This window comes from Cupressus sempervirens, chromosome 5, assembly GCF_028749045.1.
Source record: "Cupressus sempervirens isolate cs-2001-9-10 chromosome 5, ASM2874904v1, whole genome shotgun sequence".
Lineage (NCBI taxonomy): Eukaryota > Viridiplantae > Streptophyta > Pinopsida > Cupressales > Cupressaceae > Cupressus > Cupressus sempervirens.
Window position 1 is genome coordinate 676,218,065 of NC_143122.1, and position 23,481 is coordinate 676,241,545.

The 23,481-nt window shown below is 36.3% G+C and overlaps 1 protein-coding gene across 2 annotated transcripts in view; it reads left to right on the top strand.

The window, feature by feature from the left end:
• Window positions 1–9,498: 9,498 nt before the first annotated feature.
• Window positions 9,499–23,481, top strand: part of LOC149557754 (SIN-like family protein) — a 155,728-nt gene continuing 141,745 nt past the window's right edge. The window contains exon 1 of one of the 2 annotated variants that reach the window (XM_089832272.1): window positions 9,499–10,419. In XM_089832272.1, coding sequence (XP_089688398.1) covers window positions 9,883–10,419 — 537 coding nt within the window. In that variant the 5' untranslated portion in view covers window positions 9,499–9,882. The remainder of the gene's footprint in view (window positions 10,420–23,481) is intronic. The other variant, XM_089832273.1, reaches the window with a different exon arrangement.

The window sequence follows — 23,481 nt, forward strand, 5'->3', positions numbered from 1 at the left end:
GATACCATAGTAAACTGCTATGTTGACATCAATGAAAAACACAGTCATGAATGTAACATATCATCATGATAATGATCTAATCATGTTTCTACAATACTCCCCCATAGAAGTATCATCAACATGCATGCTTCCAACAGTGACGTGGTCCCATTTGTCTAATTTTTTTTGGCCAATCTTTTTGGTGGCCAGTTGCATGCCTTTTTGCCCCACTTGGGGATTCTTTGGTGAACGAGCATTGTTTTTGGTAACTAATATTTTTGGCTCCCACTCTTCATGCACGACCATCTTCCACTTTTTGGATATTGTGGAATTTTTATGGCATGCAAGTTTTTATTTAGGATTGCATTTCTTTGTAGTCTCACGCATCTTTAAATGTGGCTTTCCCACCTTGGCCTCTGGCTCTGTCCATGTCCCATGCTCTATTGCATACCATACATGTCAAACTATGTAAACCTTTTGGGAGTGGTTTCCAGATATTTGGCCCTCCATTATTGGCTGAAACTCATCTTCCCACTATGCACGACATGTTTTTTTCTTAGAATTATTAACATTATTTTTAGCACTCCCAAGCGTTGTTTCTTTTTGGGCACAGTTTTTGGAGTAGGCTCCTCCACTCACCATGTGGCACGTTAGAAGCCACAAATTTTTAAAGGTTTATTGTAATTTTTATGCACACTTTTCGGCTTTATGCCTCTTTTTATGGACCAAATTTTGGATTTCCCTACTCAATGTCCAAAGTTGACGCTCAAAGAGCAGATGCTCTTTCTTCTACCACATGTTTTGGCAGTTTTCAGGCTCTTTTAGAGTATTGTTTTGTGAACTTTGTACCATTAGATTTATTAGTGGCCCATTCCATGTTCACTATGTTTGCATAAAGGGGAGCCCTTGATTTTCAGCTCCACTACCCTTTTTTGGGAAGCACTTCATTTTTTATGCCACAAGTGCATTGGGGCCCCACAGACTGTCACCCACCAATTGTTCAGTTTCTAGTTTCTTGGGTGTGTTTTTCCTTTGTGTAAGCAATTTGGGTATCTGTTTAGTGGTTTCATCCAAATAGAGGTTTATGGTAATTGATGTGCAGACTGGATACCAGTGGTTTCCTATTTTTTCCAATCACAAGCAATTTTTTGTGTTGAATGCAAATTTATGCTAGCTTTGGAGACATTTATTCGGCCATCAAAATATTTTTCCAACTTTAGCCTTGTTATTCAATGCATGTTTCTTTTGGCAAATCTAGATTTATATTTTCTAGTACGTTTGGCTTTTTCTAGCGACCTAGTGATTTTTCAGATAGATTGCTCTTTTCTATAAAAAATAATAATTTGGCACTTGGGTGAACTTTTCAAACTTTTTTTTTTACCTCAATGGCCATTTGACCATCAAATTTGTGTTTGTCACTTGCTAACATCAACATTTCATCAATGACAAATGTTAGCCCATCTGACTCTGTTTGGACCTATGTTACATTTAGATCATATCTCAGGTGTACAGAGTCCATTTTTTGCAAATGAGATATTGTTGGAAAGTTGGTTCCAAGCCTGTCATAGTGGTACATGCAATTAACAGTTTTGATGCTTTTTTATTGTTAAAGTTTAGAGTTTTATTTTTCACTCTGGGAGACATATCTTGAGCATCTGATCTCTGATTTGGGAATTCTTTATATCATTAGAAAGATCTTTCAGAACTCTTTCCATTAATGATGGTTATTTTTCCAGATTTTTCTCTAGGCATATTCAATTCAATTTTATTTTTTATTTTTGCATTCCAGTGGATATCTTGGTTGTTTCAGGTTTAGGGATAGATTTTGTTGCTTTAGATGATTTGTCATGGGTTGCACTATCTATTGTATCAAACTTATGTCTCTTCTGGTATATTTAGACATCCATTGTATGCATTCTTGCAAACACACTAAGATAAAGTGTCATATTGCATCTATATTCTTGTTTTAGTTGTTTTTGTTGAAAATAATTGGTTAATTGCATATTGTCTTTGATGATACACAAAATGCCATATCTTTACTAGTAAGTGTATGCCGAGCTCACTCAGGCGATGAAGACAGTTTCCTATGTCTGTCGAGCATTCTAGTGTTTGCCAAGTTCAAAAGGCAGTGTCTACCGAGTTCACTCAGGCGTCGAAGAGAAGTTCACATAAATTGAGTGTTAACCGAGCTCACTTGGGTAACAAAGGAAATGTTGGATTGAACCAATGTCAACCAAGCTCACTCGGTTACCAAAGGAAGTTTGTGAATATACAATGTTAATTGAGTTCACTTGGTTAACATAAGAAAATCATTTATGAGTTAGTGTCAATCGAGCAAGGTTGACTATTAAAGGATTTTCTTGTTTTGGCATATTGAGTTTATTGGATTTGTTTTTTGGTTCTAGCCGACTAAGGAGATGAATATTAATTATTCTAAGTTATATTAAAGTCAACTTAACAATGGATATGATATAAGGTCAAGTTGAGGATTGAATGTGTGTGTGAGTACATGGAAGAATAGAATATTCTTAGAGGAAGTGAATTAGAAGGATAAGTGGAATATCCTTGAGGAGTTGCAAAGATACATTTGATCAAGAAGGATCAAGTATTCGAGCCAGAATTGAAATCTGAAATCAGCAATACAGTTGCATCAAAAGTTAGGTCATCTCATTGTTACTCTCTAACCATTGTAGCAGTGATCTAAATCTCTTAACAGAGTTGGCATAACAACTATTTGTAAATCCTCTAACAAGGTGACATTTCTAGATTGAAGTGCCACTCTTAACAGGGTGATCAAATCCTCTAATAAGGTCACACCTAACAACATGTTTTGTTACCTTTAATAGGGTTGACTCCTAACAAGGCTCAATTTAGAAGAGTGAAAATCAGTAACTAGTTGCAATCGGTGGTTTTTCCCAAATTGGGTTTCTATGTTAAATCTTGATGTCACTTGTGTTCATGTTTTTTTTTTTCCATGAATATGCACAACTAATTTAATTAAGGTTAATCACAGATAATATCATAAGATTTTCATGTTAAGCATTTTTTGAGTTATAGTTGTTATTTCATTGGTTACCGAATTACAACATATTATCAATATTAATGGAGTGCATGTGTATTTACCAAGCTACAATATTTTAGAGTTTATATTGTGTGTTGACATCTAAGGGATCTAGGATTTATTTTGGTGGTAACTAATTTATTCCTCCCCTCTTAGTTACTCCTCTTATATTTCCAACAGTTTTGCCTCATTTTGCCTTCTGATTCAAGCAATGTCACTTGAGGACACACATGTAGATTATTATATTATTGGGATTCCCCATATCTTGTGATTTATTGTATATGCATTACTTTAATTAAAGTACCATGGGGGGTTAATGTTTTTCATTATTTTCCATCTTCCTTTATCCAAAAAAATTTCCTTCCATGATAGTAGCCTCTGACGTGTCTGAGATTGATCACCCCAATACATACATATGTATTCTTTTGTGCATCTTGATCGTGGTTCCTTGACATGCAGTTTAATTGGCCCACTTTTCTAGTTGCCTGTCACCTCACCTTTTTCTGCATTAGGGGGTTTTTTCTTCTATTGTTTCAAATGCTTCATTGGTTTGATGGAGTGAGCTATGTATTCAATATGTGTTCCTAAGTACTAGGTAGAAGCAATGTTGGGTATTTATGCATTTCAGTGAGATGGATCATTTACCATATGTACACTCTTCTTTTCATTCCTACTTTGGTTGTAGTCTTTCATGTTCAATTAATTACCTCTTCAAGCTTTGGTGTTTCATACCATATGTATCTTTGAGTTTAGCTGTTTGCCTTTCTATGCCTCCTAATTCAAGTGGTGTCTTCTACGAGCACTCATACAGATTATAGTCTTCTCTACCTGGTTAGGTTCTATTTCAGTGGAGATTATTTAGATCAACAGTTACTTTTGATAGAGCTTTATGAATTCTACATGCTTCATTAGTTTGGTACATGATCATTTCTTTTGTTCCTATTTTCTAGGACATTCTCTAGTTTGGAGGCTACTTTAGTCCTCCACTAGTTCTTTTAGCATTTTTTCCATCTCTTTTTGGAGTAGGGTTTGTCTCATGTGGTTTTCTCTATTTCTCCTCTTTTTAGAGATTTGGTTGTACTTGAGTACCTCATTAGGCCTTATTGTTGGGACCCAAATCTACTTTTAGTAGTAGTTCCTAGGTTTTTAGCTAGTCCCTAAGTTTATCTTAAGGGGGGTGTTAGAGTAATTAGATATTTTCTAATTAACTCTATTTTACTTAAGCTAAACTTTAGGCATCTAATAATTAATTCTTTTATTAATTAATATAATAGACCCCGGGTTTTACCTTTTAGGGTTTGGGATCTCCTTTTATAAGGATCGATCTATCTTTGTATATTGACTCTATTTTGATAATAATAATCTCTCTTTTTGCTCATCAAGAATGTTTCCTCCTTTGTGGATTTGGAAATTCCAGCTTTCATAGATTATTCTCCTCTCTTTCTGTGATAGGTGTTTGCATGCAGGTGATCCTTTTGAGTTGTGGGGCTGATCTTTCATCAACTTCAACAATATCTTTCACTGCTTTGGTCGTATTAGGTGCTATTAAAGGGATTTCTTACCCCCTGAGGTTATCCAACAATTTATGGATAATACCTTTCTTTTTTGGCTGCTCCTCTATGGTGGAAGCTAGGAATTAGAGAAATGTGTTGGATGATTATGCTTTCGAATTTGGCCAATGGATTAACTATGATAAGAGAAAAATGTACTTTTTAAATACTCACCTTGATTTGTGAAGAATAACTGCTTTGATTGGGTGTGAATCAATTGGTTTTCCTATACCTACATTAGTCTCCCTCTTACGATGAAAGAATTCACTACCCAATTTTGGAATACTATCCTTGAGAGAATGCAAAAGAAATTAGTTCAATGGAAGGGGAAAGTTTTAAGTAGTATGGGTAAACTTCAACTACTTTCGGTCTCTCTTTAGGGAATCTCTATTTATTTCATTTCACTATTTAGAGTTTCTTAGGGTATGACTGAGAATCTTGAGAGAGTACAAAACAATTTATTTTGGACAAGTTTGAGGGAAAAGTAGGATTGGTTTGGTAAACTGGGACATGACGTGTAAAATTGAGGACAAAGGAGGTTTGAGAATCCAAATAATCATTGATTTGAACATATCTCTTATCGGTAAAATTGGATGACACCCTTGTTGTGAATGCTATAGGTTGGGGAGTTATTATGAAAACAAAGTATCTTAATAACTCACCTTTTGTGTATTATTTAAATGAAAATTATTCCCCCTCAGACTCTAAAATTTGGAATAATTTGATTAAGAATAAAAATATTCTCTTGGAGGGTTTAAGATGGATGGTGATAAGAGGGACCAGAGTCAAATTTTGGGAAGACAATTGGCTTCAAGAGAAGCCATTAATAATGAGCAAAAATTTTCAACTTGTGTATATCCTGAAATTACAATTTAGGGAGAAAGTGAGATTATTTTACCTTAGGGAGAAAGTGGATGAAGCTTACTGATGGTAGAATTCCCTGTAGCCTAATATCACTTGCTGTGGAACTATATAGTATCCTAGAGGGAATATGTACCATGCAATTCCCTGAAAGAGGACAACTTTGTTTCAGACAAAAATGCTTTTGGAAAAGTCACAGCCAAATATGCATATCTACCTCTTTTTGAGAGGGATTTAACCCCCCAATAATGGAAGAATGTTTGGAATGGCTAGTTGATCCCCAAAATAAATTTCTTTTGGTGGACTACCTTGCATGGGAAGACACTTACTATTGACAACTTAAGGAAAAGGGGCTTTAAAATTCCAAATAGATGTTATCTGTACATGACATAGGAGAAGTATACTTACCACATCTTTCTCTCTTGTCCATTTTTAGAGAAGTTTGGGTGTTGTTCCTTAAAAATATTTCTTCCATGGATCTTCTTGAAAGACTTGCAAAAATTTATCCTAAACTAGGATTCTCCTTTCCTCAACCATTTGATTAGATTACTATGTAAAATGACCACACATCATATGTGATAGGGAACGTGGAAAGAGAGGAACAATTGGGTTTTCAAGGAGAAGGTTTGTCTGGCTTATGTGGTGGCCTCTATTATAATTAATCTCTTGAAGGAGAATGTTGTCATTTGTAAGTGGAAAATTCCCCCTAACCCCTCCTCTATTGGAGACCAGAGAATTGCTATAACTTGTAACCTCCCAAAAACTTTTAAGGTTTTTGACATCATTGAATCCTTAATTCAACTAAATGCTAAATGGCCCCCCTACTAAATGTGAAAATTTTGATGGTGCTGTGAGAGGTGGTTGTGTTGCTGAGGGGGGTGTGGTAGAAAACTTTGTTGGTTGTCTAATTATTCTTTATGGAGGTATCTTTGACCACACATCTAATAATGTGGTTTAAGCCTTAGCATTGTTTTGGGGTCTAAAGTTGGTTGTTAATATGGGACAGAAACACCCTATACTGAGGGTCATTCTAAAATAATTATGGAGATGATTAAGGGAAATATTGAGTCATGCTAGTTGATTCCCACTATTCTTGGTGAGATATGGACACTCCTCATTGGCCTAGACAAATGCATAATACAACACACTTATAGAGAGGGAAATGTCATGGCGGACTCGTTGGCTAGCTTGGGATTGTGATTCTGGGGAGTTTGTTGCTAGATACAAATGGCTTCTCTAGCTTTGTTATTTAAAATTTGAATTTAAGTTCCATCATGAAAAGAGGGAGTCACGTGCCAAATGGTAAAGAGGGATTTTGTAATATATATGGTGCTATAATTAATTGATATGTAAGGATCACTGATACAATCTCTAGTGATTATGTTAGAGTTAGATCGAGTTAAAACATTTATTTCCATCCTACCCATCTTTTGTCACATACTAATATTCACGATTTCCAAAGAATAGTAAGAATGATAATTGAATATGGTAAGTGTCATTCACACATGTCACCATGTTGGCATTTGGGAGAACAATTTATTACCCCTCTAGGTATTAATTACGATAACTGCAAAGTTTTCTTAAACACTAAGCTTAACGTTTTTGAGTTATCTGTGTTTTTTTATTTCTACAATAAGGATTCATGGTGTGAGCATTTTCTTAATTCTATCCATTTGGAGTACTTAGGAGATCCTGACCAAGAAATTGAGATAGGTGGTGGCATGGTACAAGTGGAGCCTCCTCAAATTGAGGATTACAAGTGAAAAACCCCTTATATATGGATGGCAAGTAAGGAAGTCACTCTGGTCCCTATCATGAAGGTGATGGAAGGGCATGATGAAAATTGCTCGATCTAGTTCATAAACCCTTGGAATAACATAAAAGTCACAATAAATGGCATTACTTTCCAAGTCAATAAGGAGATTATAACAATGACAACTATTTATCCTCGAAGGGAATAAAATGGTAGAATGTCACTAAGGTTTTAGATAAAACTAGTCTCAACATCTTTTTCAAGAAAGATGAAGCCCCAATCAAACATAGAGGGGGGTTTAATTAGGAAGAGCTTCTTGAGTTGTTGGACGAGGTATGTCTCTTGATAATGAAGTATCTTACTTTTTAGGGTAGATTTGGTATTTGTATTACTATTATTTCCCATTACTTAAATACTTAATGCACCATGTTGAAATACCTGTCCCTTTCTTCTCGTTGCATGATTTAGAGCTTCAATGATGGATATTAGGGATAGGAAAAAGAAACGAAAAAATGTGATATTACACTAGGGGCTCATTTTTCACCTTTATAACTTTCATCTTGCCTTGTGCCCTCTCTGTTGTGTTACCTTACATGATATCTAGAGCCAGCCTAATCCTTCAGCTCCTGTGGGTGGAAGTTGTTTGCGACCCACACTCCTCAATCATTCCCATCATCCACTCCCTTTGGAACATCTAAAAAATAAAATAAATATGGTTAGGGCCTAGGTGGATGTTAAGAAACCCAAAATTGAAACCCCTATGAATGTTGTGCTCATAGAGTCTGAAGATGATCATGACGATGGTCCTAGGAGGTTTGATAAATTGACCAACAGTAAAGTGAGCTAGAAGAAAATGACTAATAGGAGATTGGAAACGAAGGAAGAGGAGTCAGGGTCATAGTTGAGTGAAAATAAAAACAAAACAAGGAGAAAGGAGAAAGTTGTTAGGGAAAAGTATGTTGAAAAAGATGAGGTGGAAGAGGAGACTTCAAAATTGGATGCAAGTGAAGTGGAGAGAAGGAGCCCAATCTTGACTCCACCCATGTCTTTGCCAACTTTACCACCAATATTGTGGACTTCACTTCTCTTGCCCCATTTCTGCTCCCACAATAAATGATACCTCCTCGCTGATTGCTATTTCCTTGGTCGATTCTATGGAAAAAGGAAAAGAAAAAGTTTTTTCTAACCCTAGTTTCCTGCAGGTCAATGATTCTAATAAGCCTAAGGGCAAGTGTGCTAGTTGGCACAATTTGGAGAATACCATGGAGAAAGGTAGAAATGATATTGACTCCCTACAAGTTAACGTTGCCTCCTTAGATGAGAGCTTCAACACACTCACAGAATTTGTTGCGAAGGTTATGCATGCGACAACTACTATGCTACAACTCGTGCAACATGATAAAGATGATGCAACACTAGAGGGTGAAAGTTCTAAGAAACTATATGATTATTTGGTTGACGATTAGACAAGGATCCCTCTATCACAACTAGGAAACAAAAAATATTTTTTTAATTTACTGTGCTTTGTTTATAGTGTTGTGGATATGCTAGGATGTCTTAGTTGTCTGTTCTAGATTGGCCCTGTGTGACCGTTCATGGTTTTAAAAACTTTAATCATAGTTTTATGATTACTTTTATTAATATAGTTTTCAAGATGGATACTGCAATGAACAATATTAGTATTAAGTTAGATAAGTACTCTAATTGGCTTTGTAGGTTTTGTGGGTATATGTTTTTTTTTGGATTGATAAGAGGCTGAAGCCAATATTCATTATTCTTAATATTAAGCTTGTGTAGAGTCGAACCCAAGACCTTTCGAATAAGAGGTTCACAATTTACCGTTGTGTTGTAGACTTTTGCTTGGGTATATGCTTTTGATATTACATGTGGGAGCTGTGAATTAACTTATTTTTTTGTTGTGGGTTTAACTATTTTAATATTAAAAAACATTTGTGAAATAGAAAATAATGAATTGATAAATATTACAAAATTTGATTAAATAATGTTACATATTTATTACCTTTTATCATTCATACCATCCACTTATACGCTCATCTTTTAAAATAATTATAATTTACGCTCATCTTTTAAAATAATTATAATTTACTCCAAAGTAAAAAAAATCATTATATTTTTTTATTTATAATTTTTTTTTTTTTTTTTTTCCGGGCCAAAGTTTGAACTCACACCTTGCCGTGACTTTAGTACCACAGCTGTACCTTTTAGCTTGTCGATTAGAGGACAATTTTTATTATGCTATGATGACAAATATTTAGAAAATAAGGAGGAAAATTAACCTAAAAGACCCCAGGGTACGTAAACAAATAACATTGAAAAATCAGGCTTTCACCTGGCTCGATCTCGCGACGTGGGGCTTGCTAAATGTTTTGTTTAACCACACCGTCATCAGCAAAACCTTCGAAGGGTTTTAACATTTTATAATTGTGTCACAAAACTGCAGGGGTCTGAGAGGAACCGTTCCAATCTGGTTGCTAGCCATTTGTGTGTGTTTGGTGAAGCTCTTCGGAAGCCATCATCGGTATTGCACATAATATTCCCACATTTTTTTTTCCCTTCTTGCTTTCAGATTTCTGGGTTGTTTTTGAACTTTGAAGAGGCACGGGCATAACGAGGTCCGTGCCCTAGCAAAAAGTGAAACGTTTATATTATTCACGGCCATGGGCGATGACAATGGGAAGAAGGAGAGTAAAGATGACATCTCGCCGTTCGGGAGCTTGTCTGCAGCTTCGTATGATGTTTTTAAGCAGCCGAAGGTTGAGGCCAATGCTCCCGCACCAAAGCCTAAATTTCAGCCCAAAATTAAAACAAGAAATGCAGCGCCAAGACCACCTGCATCTTCCCAGGTCAAAAAAGAGGAGAAGAAGGAAGACACAAAAATTGTTGTTGGACCAAAATTGGAAGCACCAGTCGTGATCGTAAAACAGGAAGTTCCTGAACCGGATGAAATATTGGTGCTTGATGACGGGGACACTGTCATGAAGGAGGTGGTGAAGAAAGAAGAGCCAGAAGATGACTTTGAAGTTAAAGATGTGGACATGGAGGTCAAATTGGAGGAGGGCACTGAGGTGAAGATGGAGGAGGAGGTTGGAATTAAAGATGAGCCAATGTCGCCTGCGCTCGGTGATGCCGGCGAAGACAAAGTTGTGAGAGAAATCGACGTTTATTTGACGCCATGTATAGACCCTGACACAAAGGTAAAGAATAATATGACAATAATTTTTTTTTGGTTCAATTATTCTTTTAATTGGAAAATTGAGTGTAGTCCTGCATCCTAACCCATAATTAGTCCAGCGAGTGCACCAAACTCACAAGTGCACCTGCTCGGCGGGAGTTTGAATCTGGTAGTCAATGAAACAATGTAACACCTTAATCATCATCCTACGCCCGTAAGCACTGTTTTGTTCAATTAGACATGCTTTATCTGTTGTAGCATTTCGGAAGCCTCAATCTGGGATCGGGTCAAATACCCAAATGAACTTGTACAGTGAGTGTTTGAACCTGGGTAGCCTCTGAAACATCAGACCTTAACCATTACACGTTCTTAATGACATTTTTGTTTAATTATTAATGCCTTAGCTGTCGTGGCATGGTGGGGGCCTCAATTTCTGACTGTATTGCATCTACTCATCAATCTCGAAGGAAAGATTGCATTTTCTAAAATCCTGTATATTTTATAACTAATTCCCACATATGAGATCAGCCAGACAATGACCATTTGAACGGTACCGAACTGTGATGTCCCCTATTTGAAAATAGGATTGAATAATAATATTATAATTAGAATATAAAATAATAATATTATAATTAGAATATAAAATGATAATATTATAATTAGAATATTAAAATGAATGAATAGTAATCAATTATAATATAATGCAATTAATGAAAGAAGCAAATATAATGAAAAAAATGACTTTTGAACTCTAAAAGCTTCCGCCTCTTGGTTTGGAAATTATAAAAGTTAAGCTCAAACTTAATCAATGGGGAAATATAGAATATAATAGAGGAATTTTGGTAAGAGCAACAGAATAATGTCTAAGAATTCACCACAGAATATCTTTAGAACATATCACACAACAGTGGCATCGTGGAAGAAATATAAGAAAGGGAAATTAGTTACACATTGTCTGCAACTGCATATTAAATACAGTTAGATCCTTATACAACCAATAGCATTGGGCAAGTAAGGTAACTTTCAGATCATAAGTCAGGGATTAATGCATCTATGTGACTGGTATGAACAGTTTTTCTATTTAAATAATAGCTCAAGTCTAGTTATTATTTCCAAGTCTGGGAAGAAGAGCATACATCCAGCCAATCCGTCAGTCCCAAGACAGGATAAAGATCAACGACCCTGAGTGCCTTGTGGACACGTCCAAGATAGGCTTAAGGACTTGATCTATAAAAACCTTGAGGGAAACCATTGAGATTAGTGTCGAAGCAACCTATTGCATTTCAACATTCTCATAAACAGGAATAATAATCAGTATAACATGGTGTCTCAATTCTCATATATAGCTTATGACTAATTTATCTATAGTTGTTATCTTTATAGCATGAGTTAGTTAATATCATTCGATTTAAGTATATTAAACATAAGTTTAATGACACACAATTAGTTAAACTTACATGGGACATTACACGCTCCATTTTTTTGGATGAGACCACCCTTGAAGATCCAAAGATCCATCTGATAACAATCTTCATTATCTTTCTCTCTCTTCTTCTTTTTTGGGTTTAAATTCTCTGCTTTGTGTTAATGTTTCTTGAACCAGAATGCATAACTAAAAGGAACTGAAACACAAACATAAATAACTAGAGAACACAAGTCCTTATCCTGGGAAAACCCAGCCACGCCAAAGAAATTCTCCTTTATCGAAGTAAAGATCAAGATTGATTACAAGGTTCACAAGCTCAGTCAGAGAATTGAATCCAGCTCTGAGATTGTTCCCACTTAGCAATCACATGTAGAATGCCTATAAAAAATCAGAGCAGCTTAGCACACTGTATGCAGAACCTATCACCCAATGAATACACCAAGAAAACAAAATATCACTGTCCGTGCAAGGTAGTATAGAATCTCGATGATCAATTCTAATAAATCTAACTTTGACCAACAGTAATTTATTGTCTGTACCATGTCAACCAACTCGGCAATATTTAACAGTGCAAACAATATATAAAACAATACTCTTCTGCAGATGCACATAATTTGGCATGAACACTATGTCCAAGTCTATACAAGGCTATAACACATAACATTACCATATTAATCAATGCCATTAGTGCAAAGATGAAAGACATGATGACACCTCCACAAAATCATGGTGCAGTTAATAGATTAATGGTAGAAACCTCTGATGACAAAGGAATAACTGCAAAGCAGTCATTTCAGGTAGTTGATCTCTATCTCAGCTACATAACTGTAACACTCCCTCTTAGCAAGAGAGAGATCATTTGTATGTCATAGTTTGTCTCAACTTGACAAGCATCTTGAAGCTGTAACCAAAAAATGTCAACAGAGTTCTTTTTATCACAGATTTTCTCAATATAATTATTTAATCTCAACATGACAAAATTCACTATAGCTATTCCTAGAGGATGAGTTATAAACACAAAAATAGAGTCATGGAGTATCACACACATGACTTCTACCCTGGCTACACCCAGAGGATAGATCCACCATAGCTACTCCTAGAGAATGGAATAAGGGATTTCACCTCGAACTTCTTTCACAATGAAGAACTCATAAACAAGGGATTTCACGCCAAACTTCTCTCACAATGAAGAACTCATTAACAAGGATTGCACTTCATACTTCTTTTGCAAGGAAGAACTCGTTAAAGCACGTAAAGACCATTTGAATAGTGAGACTCCTCAGTTGAGACTTCCTCTCAAGAGGGGCAGCCAACTCACAGTTTGAATATCATAATAAATTGATTGACTCAATGTTTGACCAAAACAAGGAGCTTTTGCAGTTACACTGCTACACAAGCTTGTTGATCCTCTGCACAAGGATTTGACAGATTCCCTATGCCACACAAGCTCCTTTTGAATATCATTTCTTCATCTTCAAAGAAGCTAAACATAATGACAACTTTTATAGGATCTGCCTCTTTATGAATTTATGTATCACCAATTCAGTCTCATGGCTGCAAGCAGCATCCCCATGTTCATTTCTATAGCTTGCATGACTTTGAATGTAATCTCTCATCATCGTGTTGCTTCTCGATCCGTCCTGCTACTAAGAGACATTAATAGTAATTCATAGAATCAACCTTATGAATAGAAATATATAGATCAGTGTTAAAAGCATACACTATTCCTAGTGCTATAATGAAAATTAACTATCAATATTTAAAAGTATAATTGTAGAATACTTATCTCTTTGTTATTTGATCTTCCTCAAGAAGGATCTCAGCATGCACATAGATATGGGTTAATACACAACTATCACGTTTAACAATATTTGACAATAATTGCAGACCAGCATTCAAACGATGACCATAGCACTACATGCATCTATCTCACACAATGAATGCCAACGAACATCTCCATGAATTGAATATCTAAAGGCTTAAGAGTTCTGGTTCTGGATCTTTTCTTTAGACCCGCTCTGATACCATGTTAATGTTTTTGTACCAAAATGCACAAATAAAAGGAACTGAAACACAAACAAAAAAAACCAGAGAAGGTAAGTCCTTATCTTGGGAAAACCCTCCTACTCGAAGGAAAAACCCAGTCAAGCCAAAGAAATTCTTCTTTATTGAAATAAAGATCAAGACTGATTACAAGGCTCACAATCTCAGTCAGAGAATTGATTCCGACTCTGAAATTGTTTTCCACTTAGCAATCACACATACAATGCCTTATAAAAAAATAAGAACAGCTCAGCACACTGTATGCAGAACAGATCACCCAATGAAACAAAATATCACTATTTGTGCAAGGCAAAATAGAATCTCATTGATCAATTCAATTAGCAATGCAGTATGACTTGATGCACTCCTGCAGCCACACCTTGAGAAGATTATAGACTCCGTGTTTTAACAGTTTTAATGGAGAAGCATGATGATAATACTGTCTCACTCAGCAGAATAGCCCACCTTCAATTTGTCTCTATTAACCAAATAATACATGATTAGTAAAACCAAAAGACTACCATTATGATGAGACTTCAACTCCAGAGCCATTGATGCCTCATAGTATTGGTGACAACACAGCAGTTACTAATTACTCTTGGATTTCCAACTTCCATGTTAAAGTCTGGTCCTTCACGTTCCAATTGCCAACATACATGAATATAGATGTTTGGAAATGTGTCATACATCCTGTCAACAGTTATAAATCTGACTTTCCGACGATCAACAGTAATCTATTGTCCATACTTTGTCAACCAATTTGGCAATATTTAACAGTGCAAATAATATATAAAAGAATACTCTTCCACAAATACATGTAATTTGGCATGAACACCATGTCAAAGTCTATACATGAAGAAGGCTATAACACATGGCATTACAATATCAATCGATGTCATTAATGCAAAGATGAAAGACGTGATAACACCTCCACAAACTCATGGCACAGTTAATATATTAATGGTAGAAAGCTCTGATGACAAAGGAATAACTGTAAAGCAATCATTTAGGTAGTTGATCTCTCTTGCAGCTACTTAACTTTAACACTCTGATTTATCATCCAATATTGCTTCTCAGTTGTGTAGTTGTCGCCTTTACAAACGTTGATGACTTGTTTGCCATCTTTCATTACAAACAAAAAACAAGTCTTTCTTACAAACATCTTCCTTAGATTTATCTCTTATGTTGGATGTGGAGGCAATGGCTTTGGTTCTCTTCTAAGAGGGTTGGTTATGCGACCTCAATGTTCTATTCTTGGAATAGGTTTTGTTCTTGGTTGTCTTCGATCTCTCCCACATTATCCTCCATTGAACCTTGTTGCTTTGATTGCATCAACTCTTTGCAATGTCTTTTGATATTGAAGGTGAACTATGAGTTTTTGTGTAAATCTGCCATATGATGCCATGATGCCTTTGTGTGGAAATTCCATGGTGCCATTGTCATGTGAAATCCCCTCTAACTGTTGAATGACAATTTGAATAACACCTTCTTCCGTCATGGGACCAAGATAAAAACATGTCTAGTTTCTGGATCCATGATCATGTAGTGACCTTCCTTGAGCCATCAAAATTGGTAAGAATCATCTTAGTCACTCTTTGTTGGTTTGCCTTCTTCCTCTTCATGAGACATTTCTTGTTCTTGCATCACATTATTCTTTAAACCGAATATGGCTTCTAAGGTTAGGGTCAACTCTTGAATATGCTTCTACACATTTTTCAAGGTCATTTGCTGCCATGTTGGGTTCTTCTTCTCTTGGCTGCTGCTCCAGGTAAGAATGTAGGCCTTGTTAATCTAGGGGATGATCTTAATGGAGTTTTTTTCTTATTTTCAGAATGGTTGGAATTAACATTTCTTGCTTGGTTTGGTTAAGCCTAAGAGCATTGATTGTATATTTCATGTTTTGTAAGTGCTTGGAGAAACAATTGAATGATCTTCTCTTGTTGCTCCATAAGAGCCCTCAATTCATTTTCTTATATTAATCTCATGATCACCCAATTTATTACATTTAGTTTTGTCTTTTCTCTTTCCAAGGTCCAGTTGTGAGGTTTTCACATGTAATGGGCACCCTAGAAATGCCCAAAAAACTAAACCAACGGTTGAAAGCGATTTTAATGTCTTCGCATAGGTTACAATCCACACAACATGAGCAAGAAGGAATTTATGCAAACTGAAGATTGAATGCGTTGCTGAAATAATATTAGTTCTCACAATGATAAAATCAAGTGCATAGCAATGTATTCCAAAGGCCAAACCCCAAGGGAATGACGTCTAGAATGTTACAAGAGAGGATGAACATCCTCTAATGCCAAGAAAGATATGTGACTCACACATCCAAGCTCTTGTCAAATGCAATTCACAATCATCCGATGGTTAGCAATGACTCTCCCACCTCTATTTATACTTTTCCTACATCCTTCTAGAAGGAAATCAAATATTAATTAATTGCAAGTACTAGAAGCTTCCCCTTCCAATAATTAATGCACTCTCTAGAAACTCCTCCCTTGCAATACAATAATTAATTGTGCTTCTAGAAAATTAAATTACTAGAGGTTTCCCCCTTTCCAATAATTAATACACACTCTAGAAGCTTCTCCCTTGTAATACAATAATTAATTAAATTAATTAAATATAAAGTCACCTTTTAATTTTTAGTTTATTTAATGACTTTATAAGAAATTAATTTAATTGCTAAAGTGGGGACATTATAGTCCGCCCTCCTTGAAATTGCTTGTTCTCAAGCTATCCAACAACACAATGAACTCCAACCTCTAGCTGGATCCCAATTGAAGTAGTATGTGATATCCCTTTGGACATTAAACCAACTACAAACCAGCATCATCAGGACCAACCATATGTTTTGCAGCCTAGCACCCAAAACTTGTGCTGATGATGTAGAAGTCAGAATGTCACTAGAAGGTAACTCCGTAGAAGATCTTTGTAACCTTTTCTTCTTTGTATCCACCCACATAATATATATTGGACTGGAATCGCCATCATCACCAATATGCATTGAAGAAGATGCAATGACAAGCGAACCATATGCACTCATGCTAACTATATCAACAATAGGTGTAGCTGCATTGAAATATGTGGACATAAGAACAACAATAACTACTGCAATTGAAAACTTAACCGAATTTGTAGCTGATGAAAACTCGTAATCAACATGTGCACCATCATTAGAACACACATCAACCACTGCATGCATATTGCTAAACTCCTCATCGGATGTTTCAACTAACACAAAAGTGGTTGCTGATATGACAACATCCTTGCACTGTCCTAATCCCACTATTTCTACATCGCCATCCCTTGACAAAGCTTCATATGTGGACTCTTGACTTTGCACACATGACTCAAGACTAGATTGCAAATCAATAATACTAGGGCGTAAACCCACATCTACTGACTTTGTTGAAATGTCCACATCACCAACATTAGAGCTAGGTGGCTCTATACGTGTCTCGATCCCACATGAGGAATCAACTACCTTTTGCACTAGAGCAACACCATGAGATCTTACATACAAATCTTCAGTATTGATGCTCATTTGTCTAACCATAAGTTGCAACATCATATCCATTTGCCTATTTTGCTCCTCTAATGTACCTAGTAACCTGAACATTACATTTTCCTGATCTGGACCGATATACATTTTGTCAAACACTTTTCCCTCTATCCGGCTGTTCCAAATTCACTATAAGACCTCCACAGGATGGCAGGACTTATAGCTCTGATACCATTGTAATGGGCCCAACAGGTTATAACTTCTTCTCAAACACTTTGCAAGCAAGCTCTGATACCACTTTAATGGGCAACCTAGAAATGCCTAAAAAACTGAACCAACGGTTGAAAGCAATTTTAATGTCTTCGCATAGGTTTCAATCCACACAACATGAGTAAGAAGGAATTTATGCAAATTGAAGACTGAATCCGCTGCTGAAATAATATTAGTTCTCACATTGATAAAATCAAGTACATAGCAATGTATTCCAAAGGCCAAACACCAAGGGAATGATGTCTAGAATGTTTCAAGATAGGATGAACGTCCTCTAATGTCAAGAAAGATATGTGACTCACACATCCAAGCTCTTATCAAATGCAATTCACAATCATACAATGTGCAACAATGACTCTCCCACCTCTATTTATACTTTTCCTACACCCTTCTAGAAGGAAATCAAATATTAATTAATTGCAAGTACTAGAAGCTTCCCCTTCCAATAATTAATGCACTCTCTAGAAACTCCTCCCTTGCAATACAATAATTAATTGTGCTTATAGAAAATTAAATTACTAGAGCCTTCCCCTTTCCAATAATTAATACTGTAATGGGCACCCCTGGATGTCTCAAAAAACTAAACCAAATTGTTGAAAGGAATTATGTCAAACAGTTTGCATTCAACTTCTTATTTATCCGTTTAATGTTTTAAACCCCTTATAACTCCGGAAATCAAACGTTTATTTGTTTGTTGTGTTTCATGCATGGAATTGGTATCATACAACATAAACAAGAAAAAAACTACAATAGTATGCAAAGTGGAAATGAACTGCTGCTAATAAAATGTTATTTTCAGAATTCATAAAACCAAATACATGGCAGATTTATCAACTCACTAATTACTTCAGCAGTATTGACATAATACTCCAGCCTATGCTTTCGAACTTGCTGCTACAATACTTTGTCCTTCAATTAGTCCACTACCTTCATAATACTATTCCCTCAAAGCGGCATAAGCGTCGGACAAGTAGTGAAGAAGATATGAGCAAAATACCAAATCTGCCTGTAGCCGGAAATGCAACTAAACTGCCTGATAATGAAGCCAATAAAAAAGAATTCCAAAGGCCAAACCCCAAGGGAATGACGTCTAGAATGTTACAAGAGAGAATAGACGTCCTCAAATACCAAGAACGGAGCTGCAACTCACACACCAATTTCTTCTCATATTCAACCTGTCTAATGAAGCCACAAATGCTTCCTTTTATTCTATTTCCAAGGGTCCGCTCAACTCATATGGGCAATGTGGGATAAAAGATGTGTAATATATAAAACATATATTAAAATACCCCTTATGTCTCCCTTGGGTACACATCACCATAAAATAAATATTAAAGTAACACTTTAATATTTTACAATTAAATTAGACGTTACTTTAATAAAACTTCAGGCATTAAAATGTATTAGCAATCGGACTCCGAATAATGTGAGTGATAGCTCATCGGAAAGTTCTCACGGAGGAGTATCGAATCCAATCACCAAAATTGACCTGCACTGTGTCCTGCCGACTTACTAAAAATAGTAAGTATGCCTGAAACTGAGTAAATCAACTTCGTTTTGGCCCTAATTTTTTCTTATCCTCCACTTAGACTTTGGAGAACGTGAAGGCCAAAAGATGGGATCATTACAAATCCGCCCTCCTTGAAATTGCTTGTCCTCAAGCAATTAAATAACATAATGGACTCCAACCTCCACCTGGATCCCAATATGTGATATCCATATGGAAGTTAAACCAACTGCAAACCCGCATCATCAGGACCAACCCCTGTAGCCTAGCATTCAAAACTTGTGCTGATGAAGTCAGAATGTCACCATAAGGCAACTCCATAGAAGATCTATGAAACGTCTTCTTCCCTTTATCCATCCACATAATATATATTGGACTGGAATGCATATTATCACCATCATGCATTGAAAAAGATGTAGTTGTAGGTGAACCATATGTACGCATGCTAACTATATCAACAATAGGTGTTGCCGCATCGAAATATATGGACATAGGAACAACATTAACTGCTACAACAGAAAACTGAATTGAATTTGTAGTTGATGAAAACTCATAATCATTAACATGTGTGGCTTCATTAGAAAATACATCAACCACTGCATTTATACCATTAAACTCCTCATTGGATGCTTCAACTGACATAGAAGTGGCTGTTGATATGATAGTATCCTCACATTCTCCTAATTCCACTATTGCTACGTCATCATCCCTTGACAAGGCTTCATATGTGGTCTTCTGACTTTGCACGCATGTCTCTACTGACTCTGCCGAAATGCCCACATCACAACCATCATAGCTGGTTGGCTTTATACGTGTCTCGATCCCACCTGAGAAATCGACTACCTTCTGCTCTGGAGCAACATACAAATCATCAATGTTGATGCCCATCTGTCTAGCCATAAGCTGCAACATCATATCCATTTGCCTATTCTGCTCTTGTTGCATACGTTGCCTCTTCTCTAATGTACCCAATAACTGTCTGAACATCACATCTTGATCTGGACTAATATACATCTTTATCCGGCTATCAATATGATCTCCACAGGATGGCAGGACTTATAGCTCTGATACCACTGTAATGGGCACCCTTGGATGTCCCAAAAAACTAAACCAAATTGCTGAAAGGAATTATGTCAAACAATTTGCATTCAACTTCTTATTTCTCCGTTTAATGTTTTAAACCCCTTATAACTCCGGAAATCAAACGTTTATTTGTTTGTTGTGTTTCGTGCATGGAATTGGTATCATACAACATAAACAAGAAAGAAACTACAATAGTATGCAAAGTGGAAATGAACTGCTGCTAATAAAATGTTATTTTCAGAATTCATAAAACCAAATACATGGCAGATTTATCAACTCACTAATTACTTCAGCAGTATTGACATAATACTCCAGCCCACGCTTTCGAACTTGCTGCTACAATACTTTGTCCTTCAATCAGTCCACTACCTTCATAATACCATTCTCTCAAAGCGGCATAAGTGTTGGACAAGTAGTGAAGAAGATATGAGCAAAATACCAAATCTGCCTGTAGCCGGAAATGCAACTAAACTGCCTGATAATGAAGCCAATAACAAAGAATTTCAAAGGCCAAACCCCAAGGGAATGACGTCTAGAATGTTACAAGAGAGGATAGACGTCCTCAAATGCCAAGAACGGAGCTGCAACTCACACACCAATTTCTTCTCATATTCAACCTGTCTAATGAAGCCACAAATGCTTCCTTTTATTCTATTTCCAAGGGTCCGCTCAACTCATATGGGCAATGTGGGATAAAAGATGTGTAATATATAAAACATATATTAAAATACCCCTTATGTCTCCCTTGGGTACACATCAACATAAAATAAATATTAAAGTAACACTTTAATATTTTACAATTAAATTAGACATTACTTTAATAAAACTTTAGGCATTAAAATGTATTAGCAATCGGACTCCGAATAATGTGAGTGATAGCTCATCGGAAAGCTCTCACCGAGGAGTATCGAATCCAATTACCAAAATTGACCTACACTGTGTCCTGCCGACTTACTAAAAATAGTAAGTATGCCTGAAACTGAGTAAATCAACTTCGTTTTGGCCCTAATTTTTTCTTATCCTCCACTTAGACTTTGGAGAACGTGAAGGCCAAAAGATGGGATCATTACAAATACACACTCTAGAAGCTTCTCCCTTGTAATACAATATTTAATTAAATTAATTAAATATAAAGTCACCCAAGAACTAAACCAATTGCTGAAAGCGATTTAAATGTCCAATCCACACAACATGAGCAAGAAGGAATTTATGCGACTTGAAGTCTGAACTGCTGCTGAAATAATATTAGTTCTCACAATGATAAAATCAAGTACATAGCAATGCATTCCAAAGGCCAAACCCCAAGAGAATGACGTCTAAAATGTTATAAGAGAGGATAAACGTCCTCTAATGCCAAGAAAGATATGTGACTCACACATCCAAGCTCTTATCAAATGCAATTCACAATCATCCGATACAATCATCCCATGCTAAACAATGAGACTCTCACCCCCATTTATCCTTTTCCTACACCCTTCTAGAAGGAAATCAAATATTAATTAATTGCAAGTACTAGAAGCTTCCCCTTCCAATAATTAATGCACTTTCTAGAAACTCCTCCCTTGCAATACAATAATTAATTGTGCTTCTAGAAAATTAAATTACTAGAGGCTTCCCCCTTTCTGATAATTAATACACACTCTAGAAGCTTCTCCCTTGTAATGCAATAATTAATTAAATTAATTAAATATAAAGTCACCTTTTAATTTTTAATTTATTTAATGAGTTTATAAGAAATAAATTTAATTGCTAAAGTGAAGACATTACATCACACCATCACCCCATTGCAAATGGGGACCCTTTCTTTTTGCTTTGATAGGCTTAGATGCTAGAGCAAATTTGGCAACAATTCGGAGTTTTGCAAGCCTTCCCAAAAATCAAGACATCCAAATTTTTTGAAAAATAGCAAAATTTGGCCAAGTATGGAATTCGGTGCTAAAAGTCAAGGTTGAGCCAATGTATAAATTAGCCTTGTGAAATTTGTCTATGCTGAATCCCCATAAAGAGAAACAAAGGTCGAAATTTTATTTGTTCCTTTAAGATTCCCAGATACAAAGGCCGAATCCAGTTCCTTATGTGACAACTTGACAGATAGAAAGGTGGAATCCTTCGAGGCCAAAATTCACTTCAAAATTTCAAATGGATGATAATGGGCCGCACTTCAAATTTGCAGCCCCTAAGTCAAACGTGTGTAACCTCTGCCAATCAGCAAAGCCTTGATACAAAACGTGTCGGCGTTATTTGCGAACTCTAGATCCAAGTTCAATCCAAATGGTGCCTAAAATAGGTCCGAGGAAACATGTGGCCCAAAGCTCTAGGCTGGAGCCTAAAATCAATATAGAACAGCCCTATTAGATGATGTGTGGGCCTGATCTAATCAGATCAGGCCTTACTTCAATGGTGAAAGGCCTTACTTCAATGGTGAAAGGGGCTAAATGTGGCCCCAATGAAACACATGGGCCTCAAGATGGTAATGTGTGGACCCAAAGGACATAAACCTGGCCCTAAATCAGACCTTAACGTGTGACATGTGGACCTAGTTGAATCGGAATGTGCTTAAATTTGATGCAGATCTGGTCCTAATTTTAAACGTGTAAGCTTGGGCCCCAAACTCAAAATGTGTGGACCCCATAATGAAGCATGTGGCTTTGAATTTGCAAATCAGACCTAAACTCAAATGAAAATAGGACCTAAACCAAGCCCTAACATGAAGTATCTGATTCTATAACCAATGGTAGAGCCCTATATCTCAAACGTATAGGCCATAATTTCAGACACAGGCTCTAAATCTAAGCGAATGCAGACTTAACTGCCAACCTATGGCTATGAACCTGATTATATTAAGCCTTAATCAGTAATGTATGGCTTTGGATTTAATGGATAGTGTCCTTTCTCCGATTGCATGAGGCCCACATTTCAAACTTTTTAGCCTCCCAAATCAAAGGGTGGCCTCATAAAACCAATTCACAGGCCCAAATCTCGTTCTATTTCAAACATGTGGCCCCTCAAACCAAATAAAGACAGCCCTAATTCCTAATGCAGAGACCTATAATGCTTAATATATGAGCCAAAAATTCAATGGCGTGGCCCCTATTTCTAACGCGTGGACTGAGAGGAGAAAACCATGGTTCAAAGCTCCAAGATACAGCCCTATACTCCCTCTGAATGTGTGGCTCCGTTCCAAATGTATAGGTCTTAATTCGATTGTAGGGGCATTACATCCAATTGCATGGGCCTTAGTTCAAAC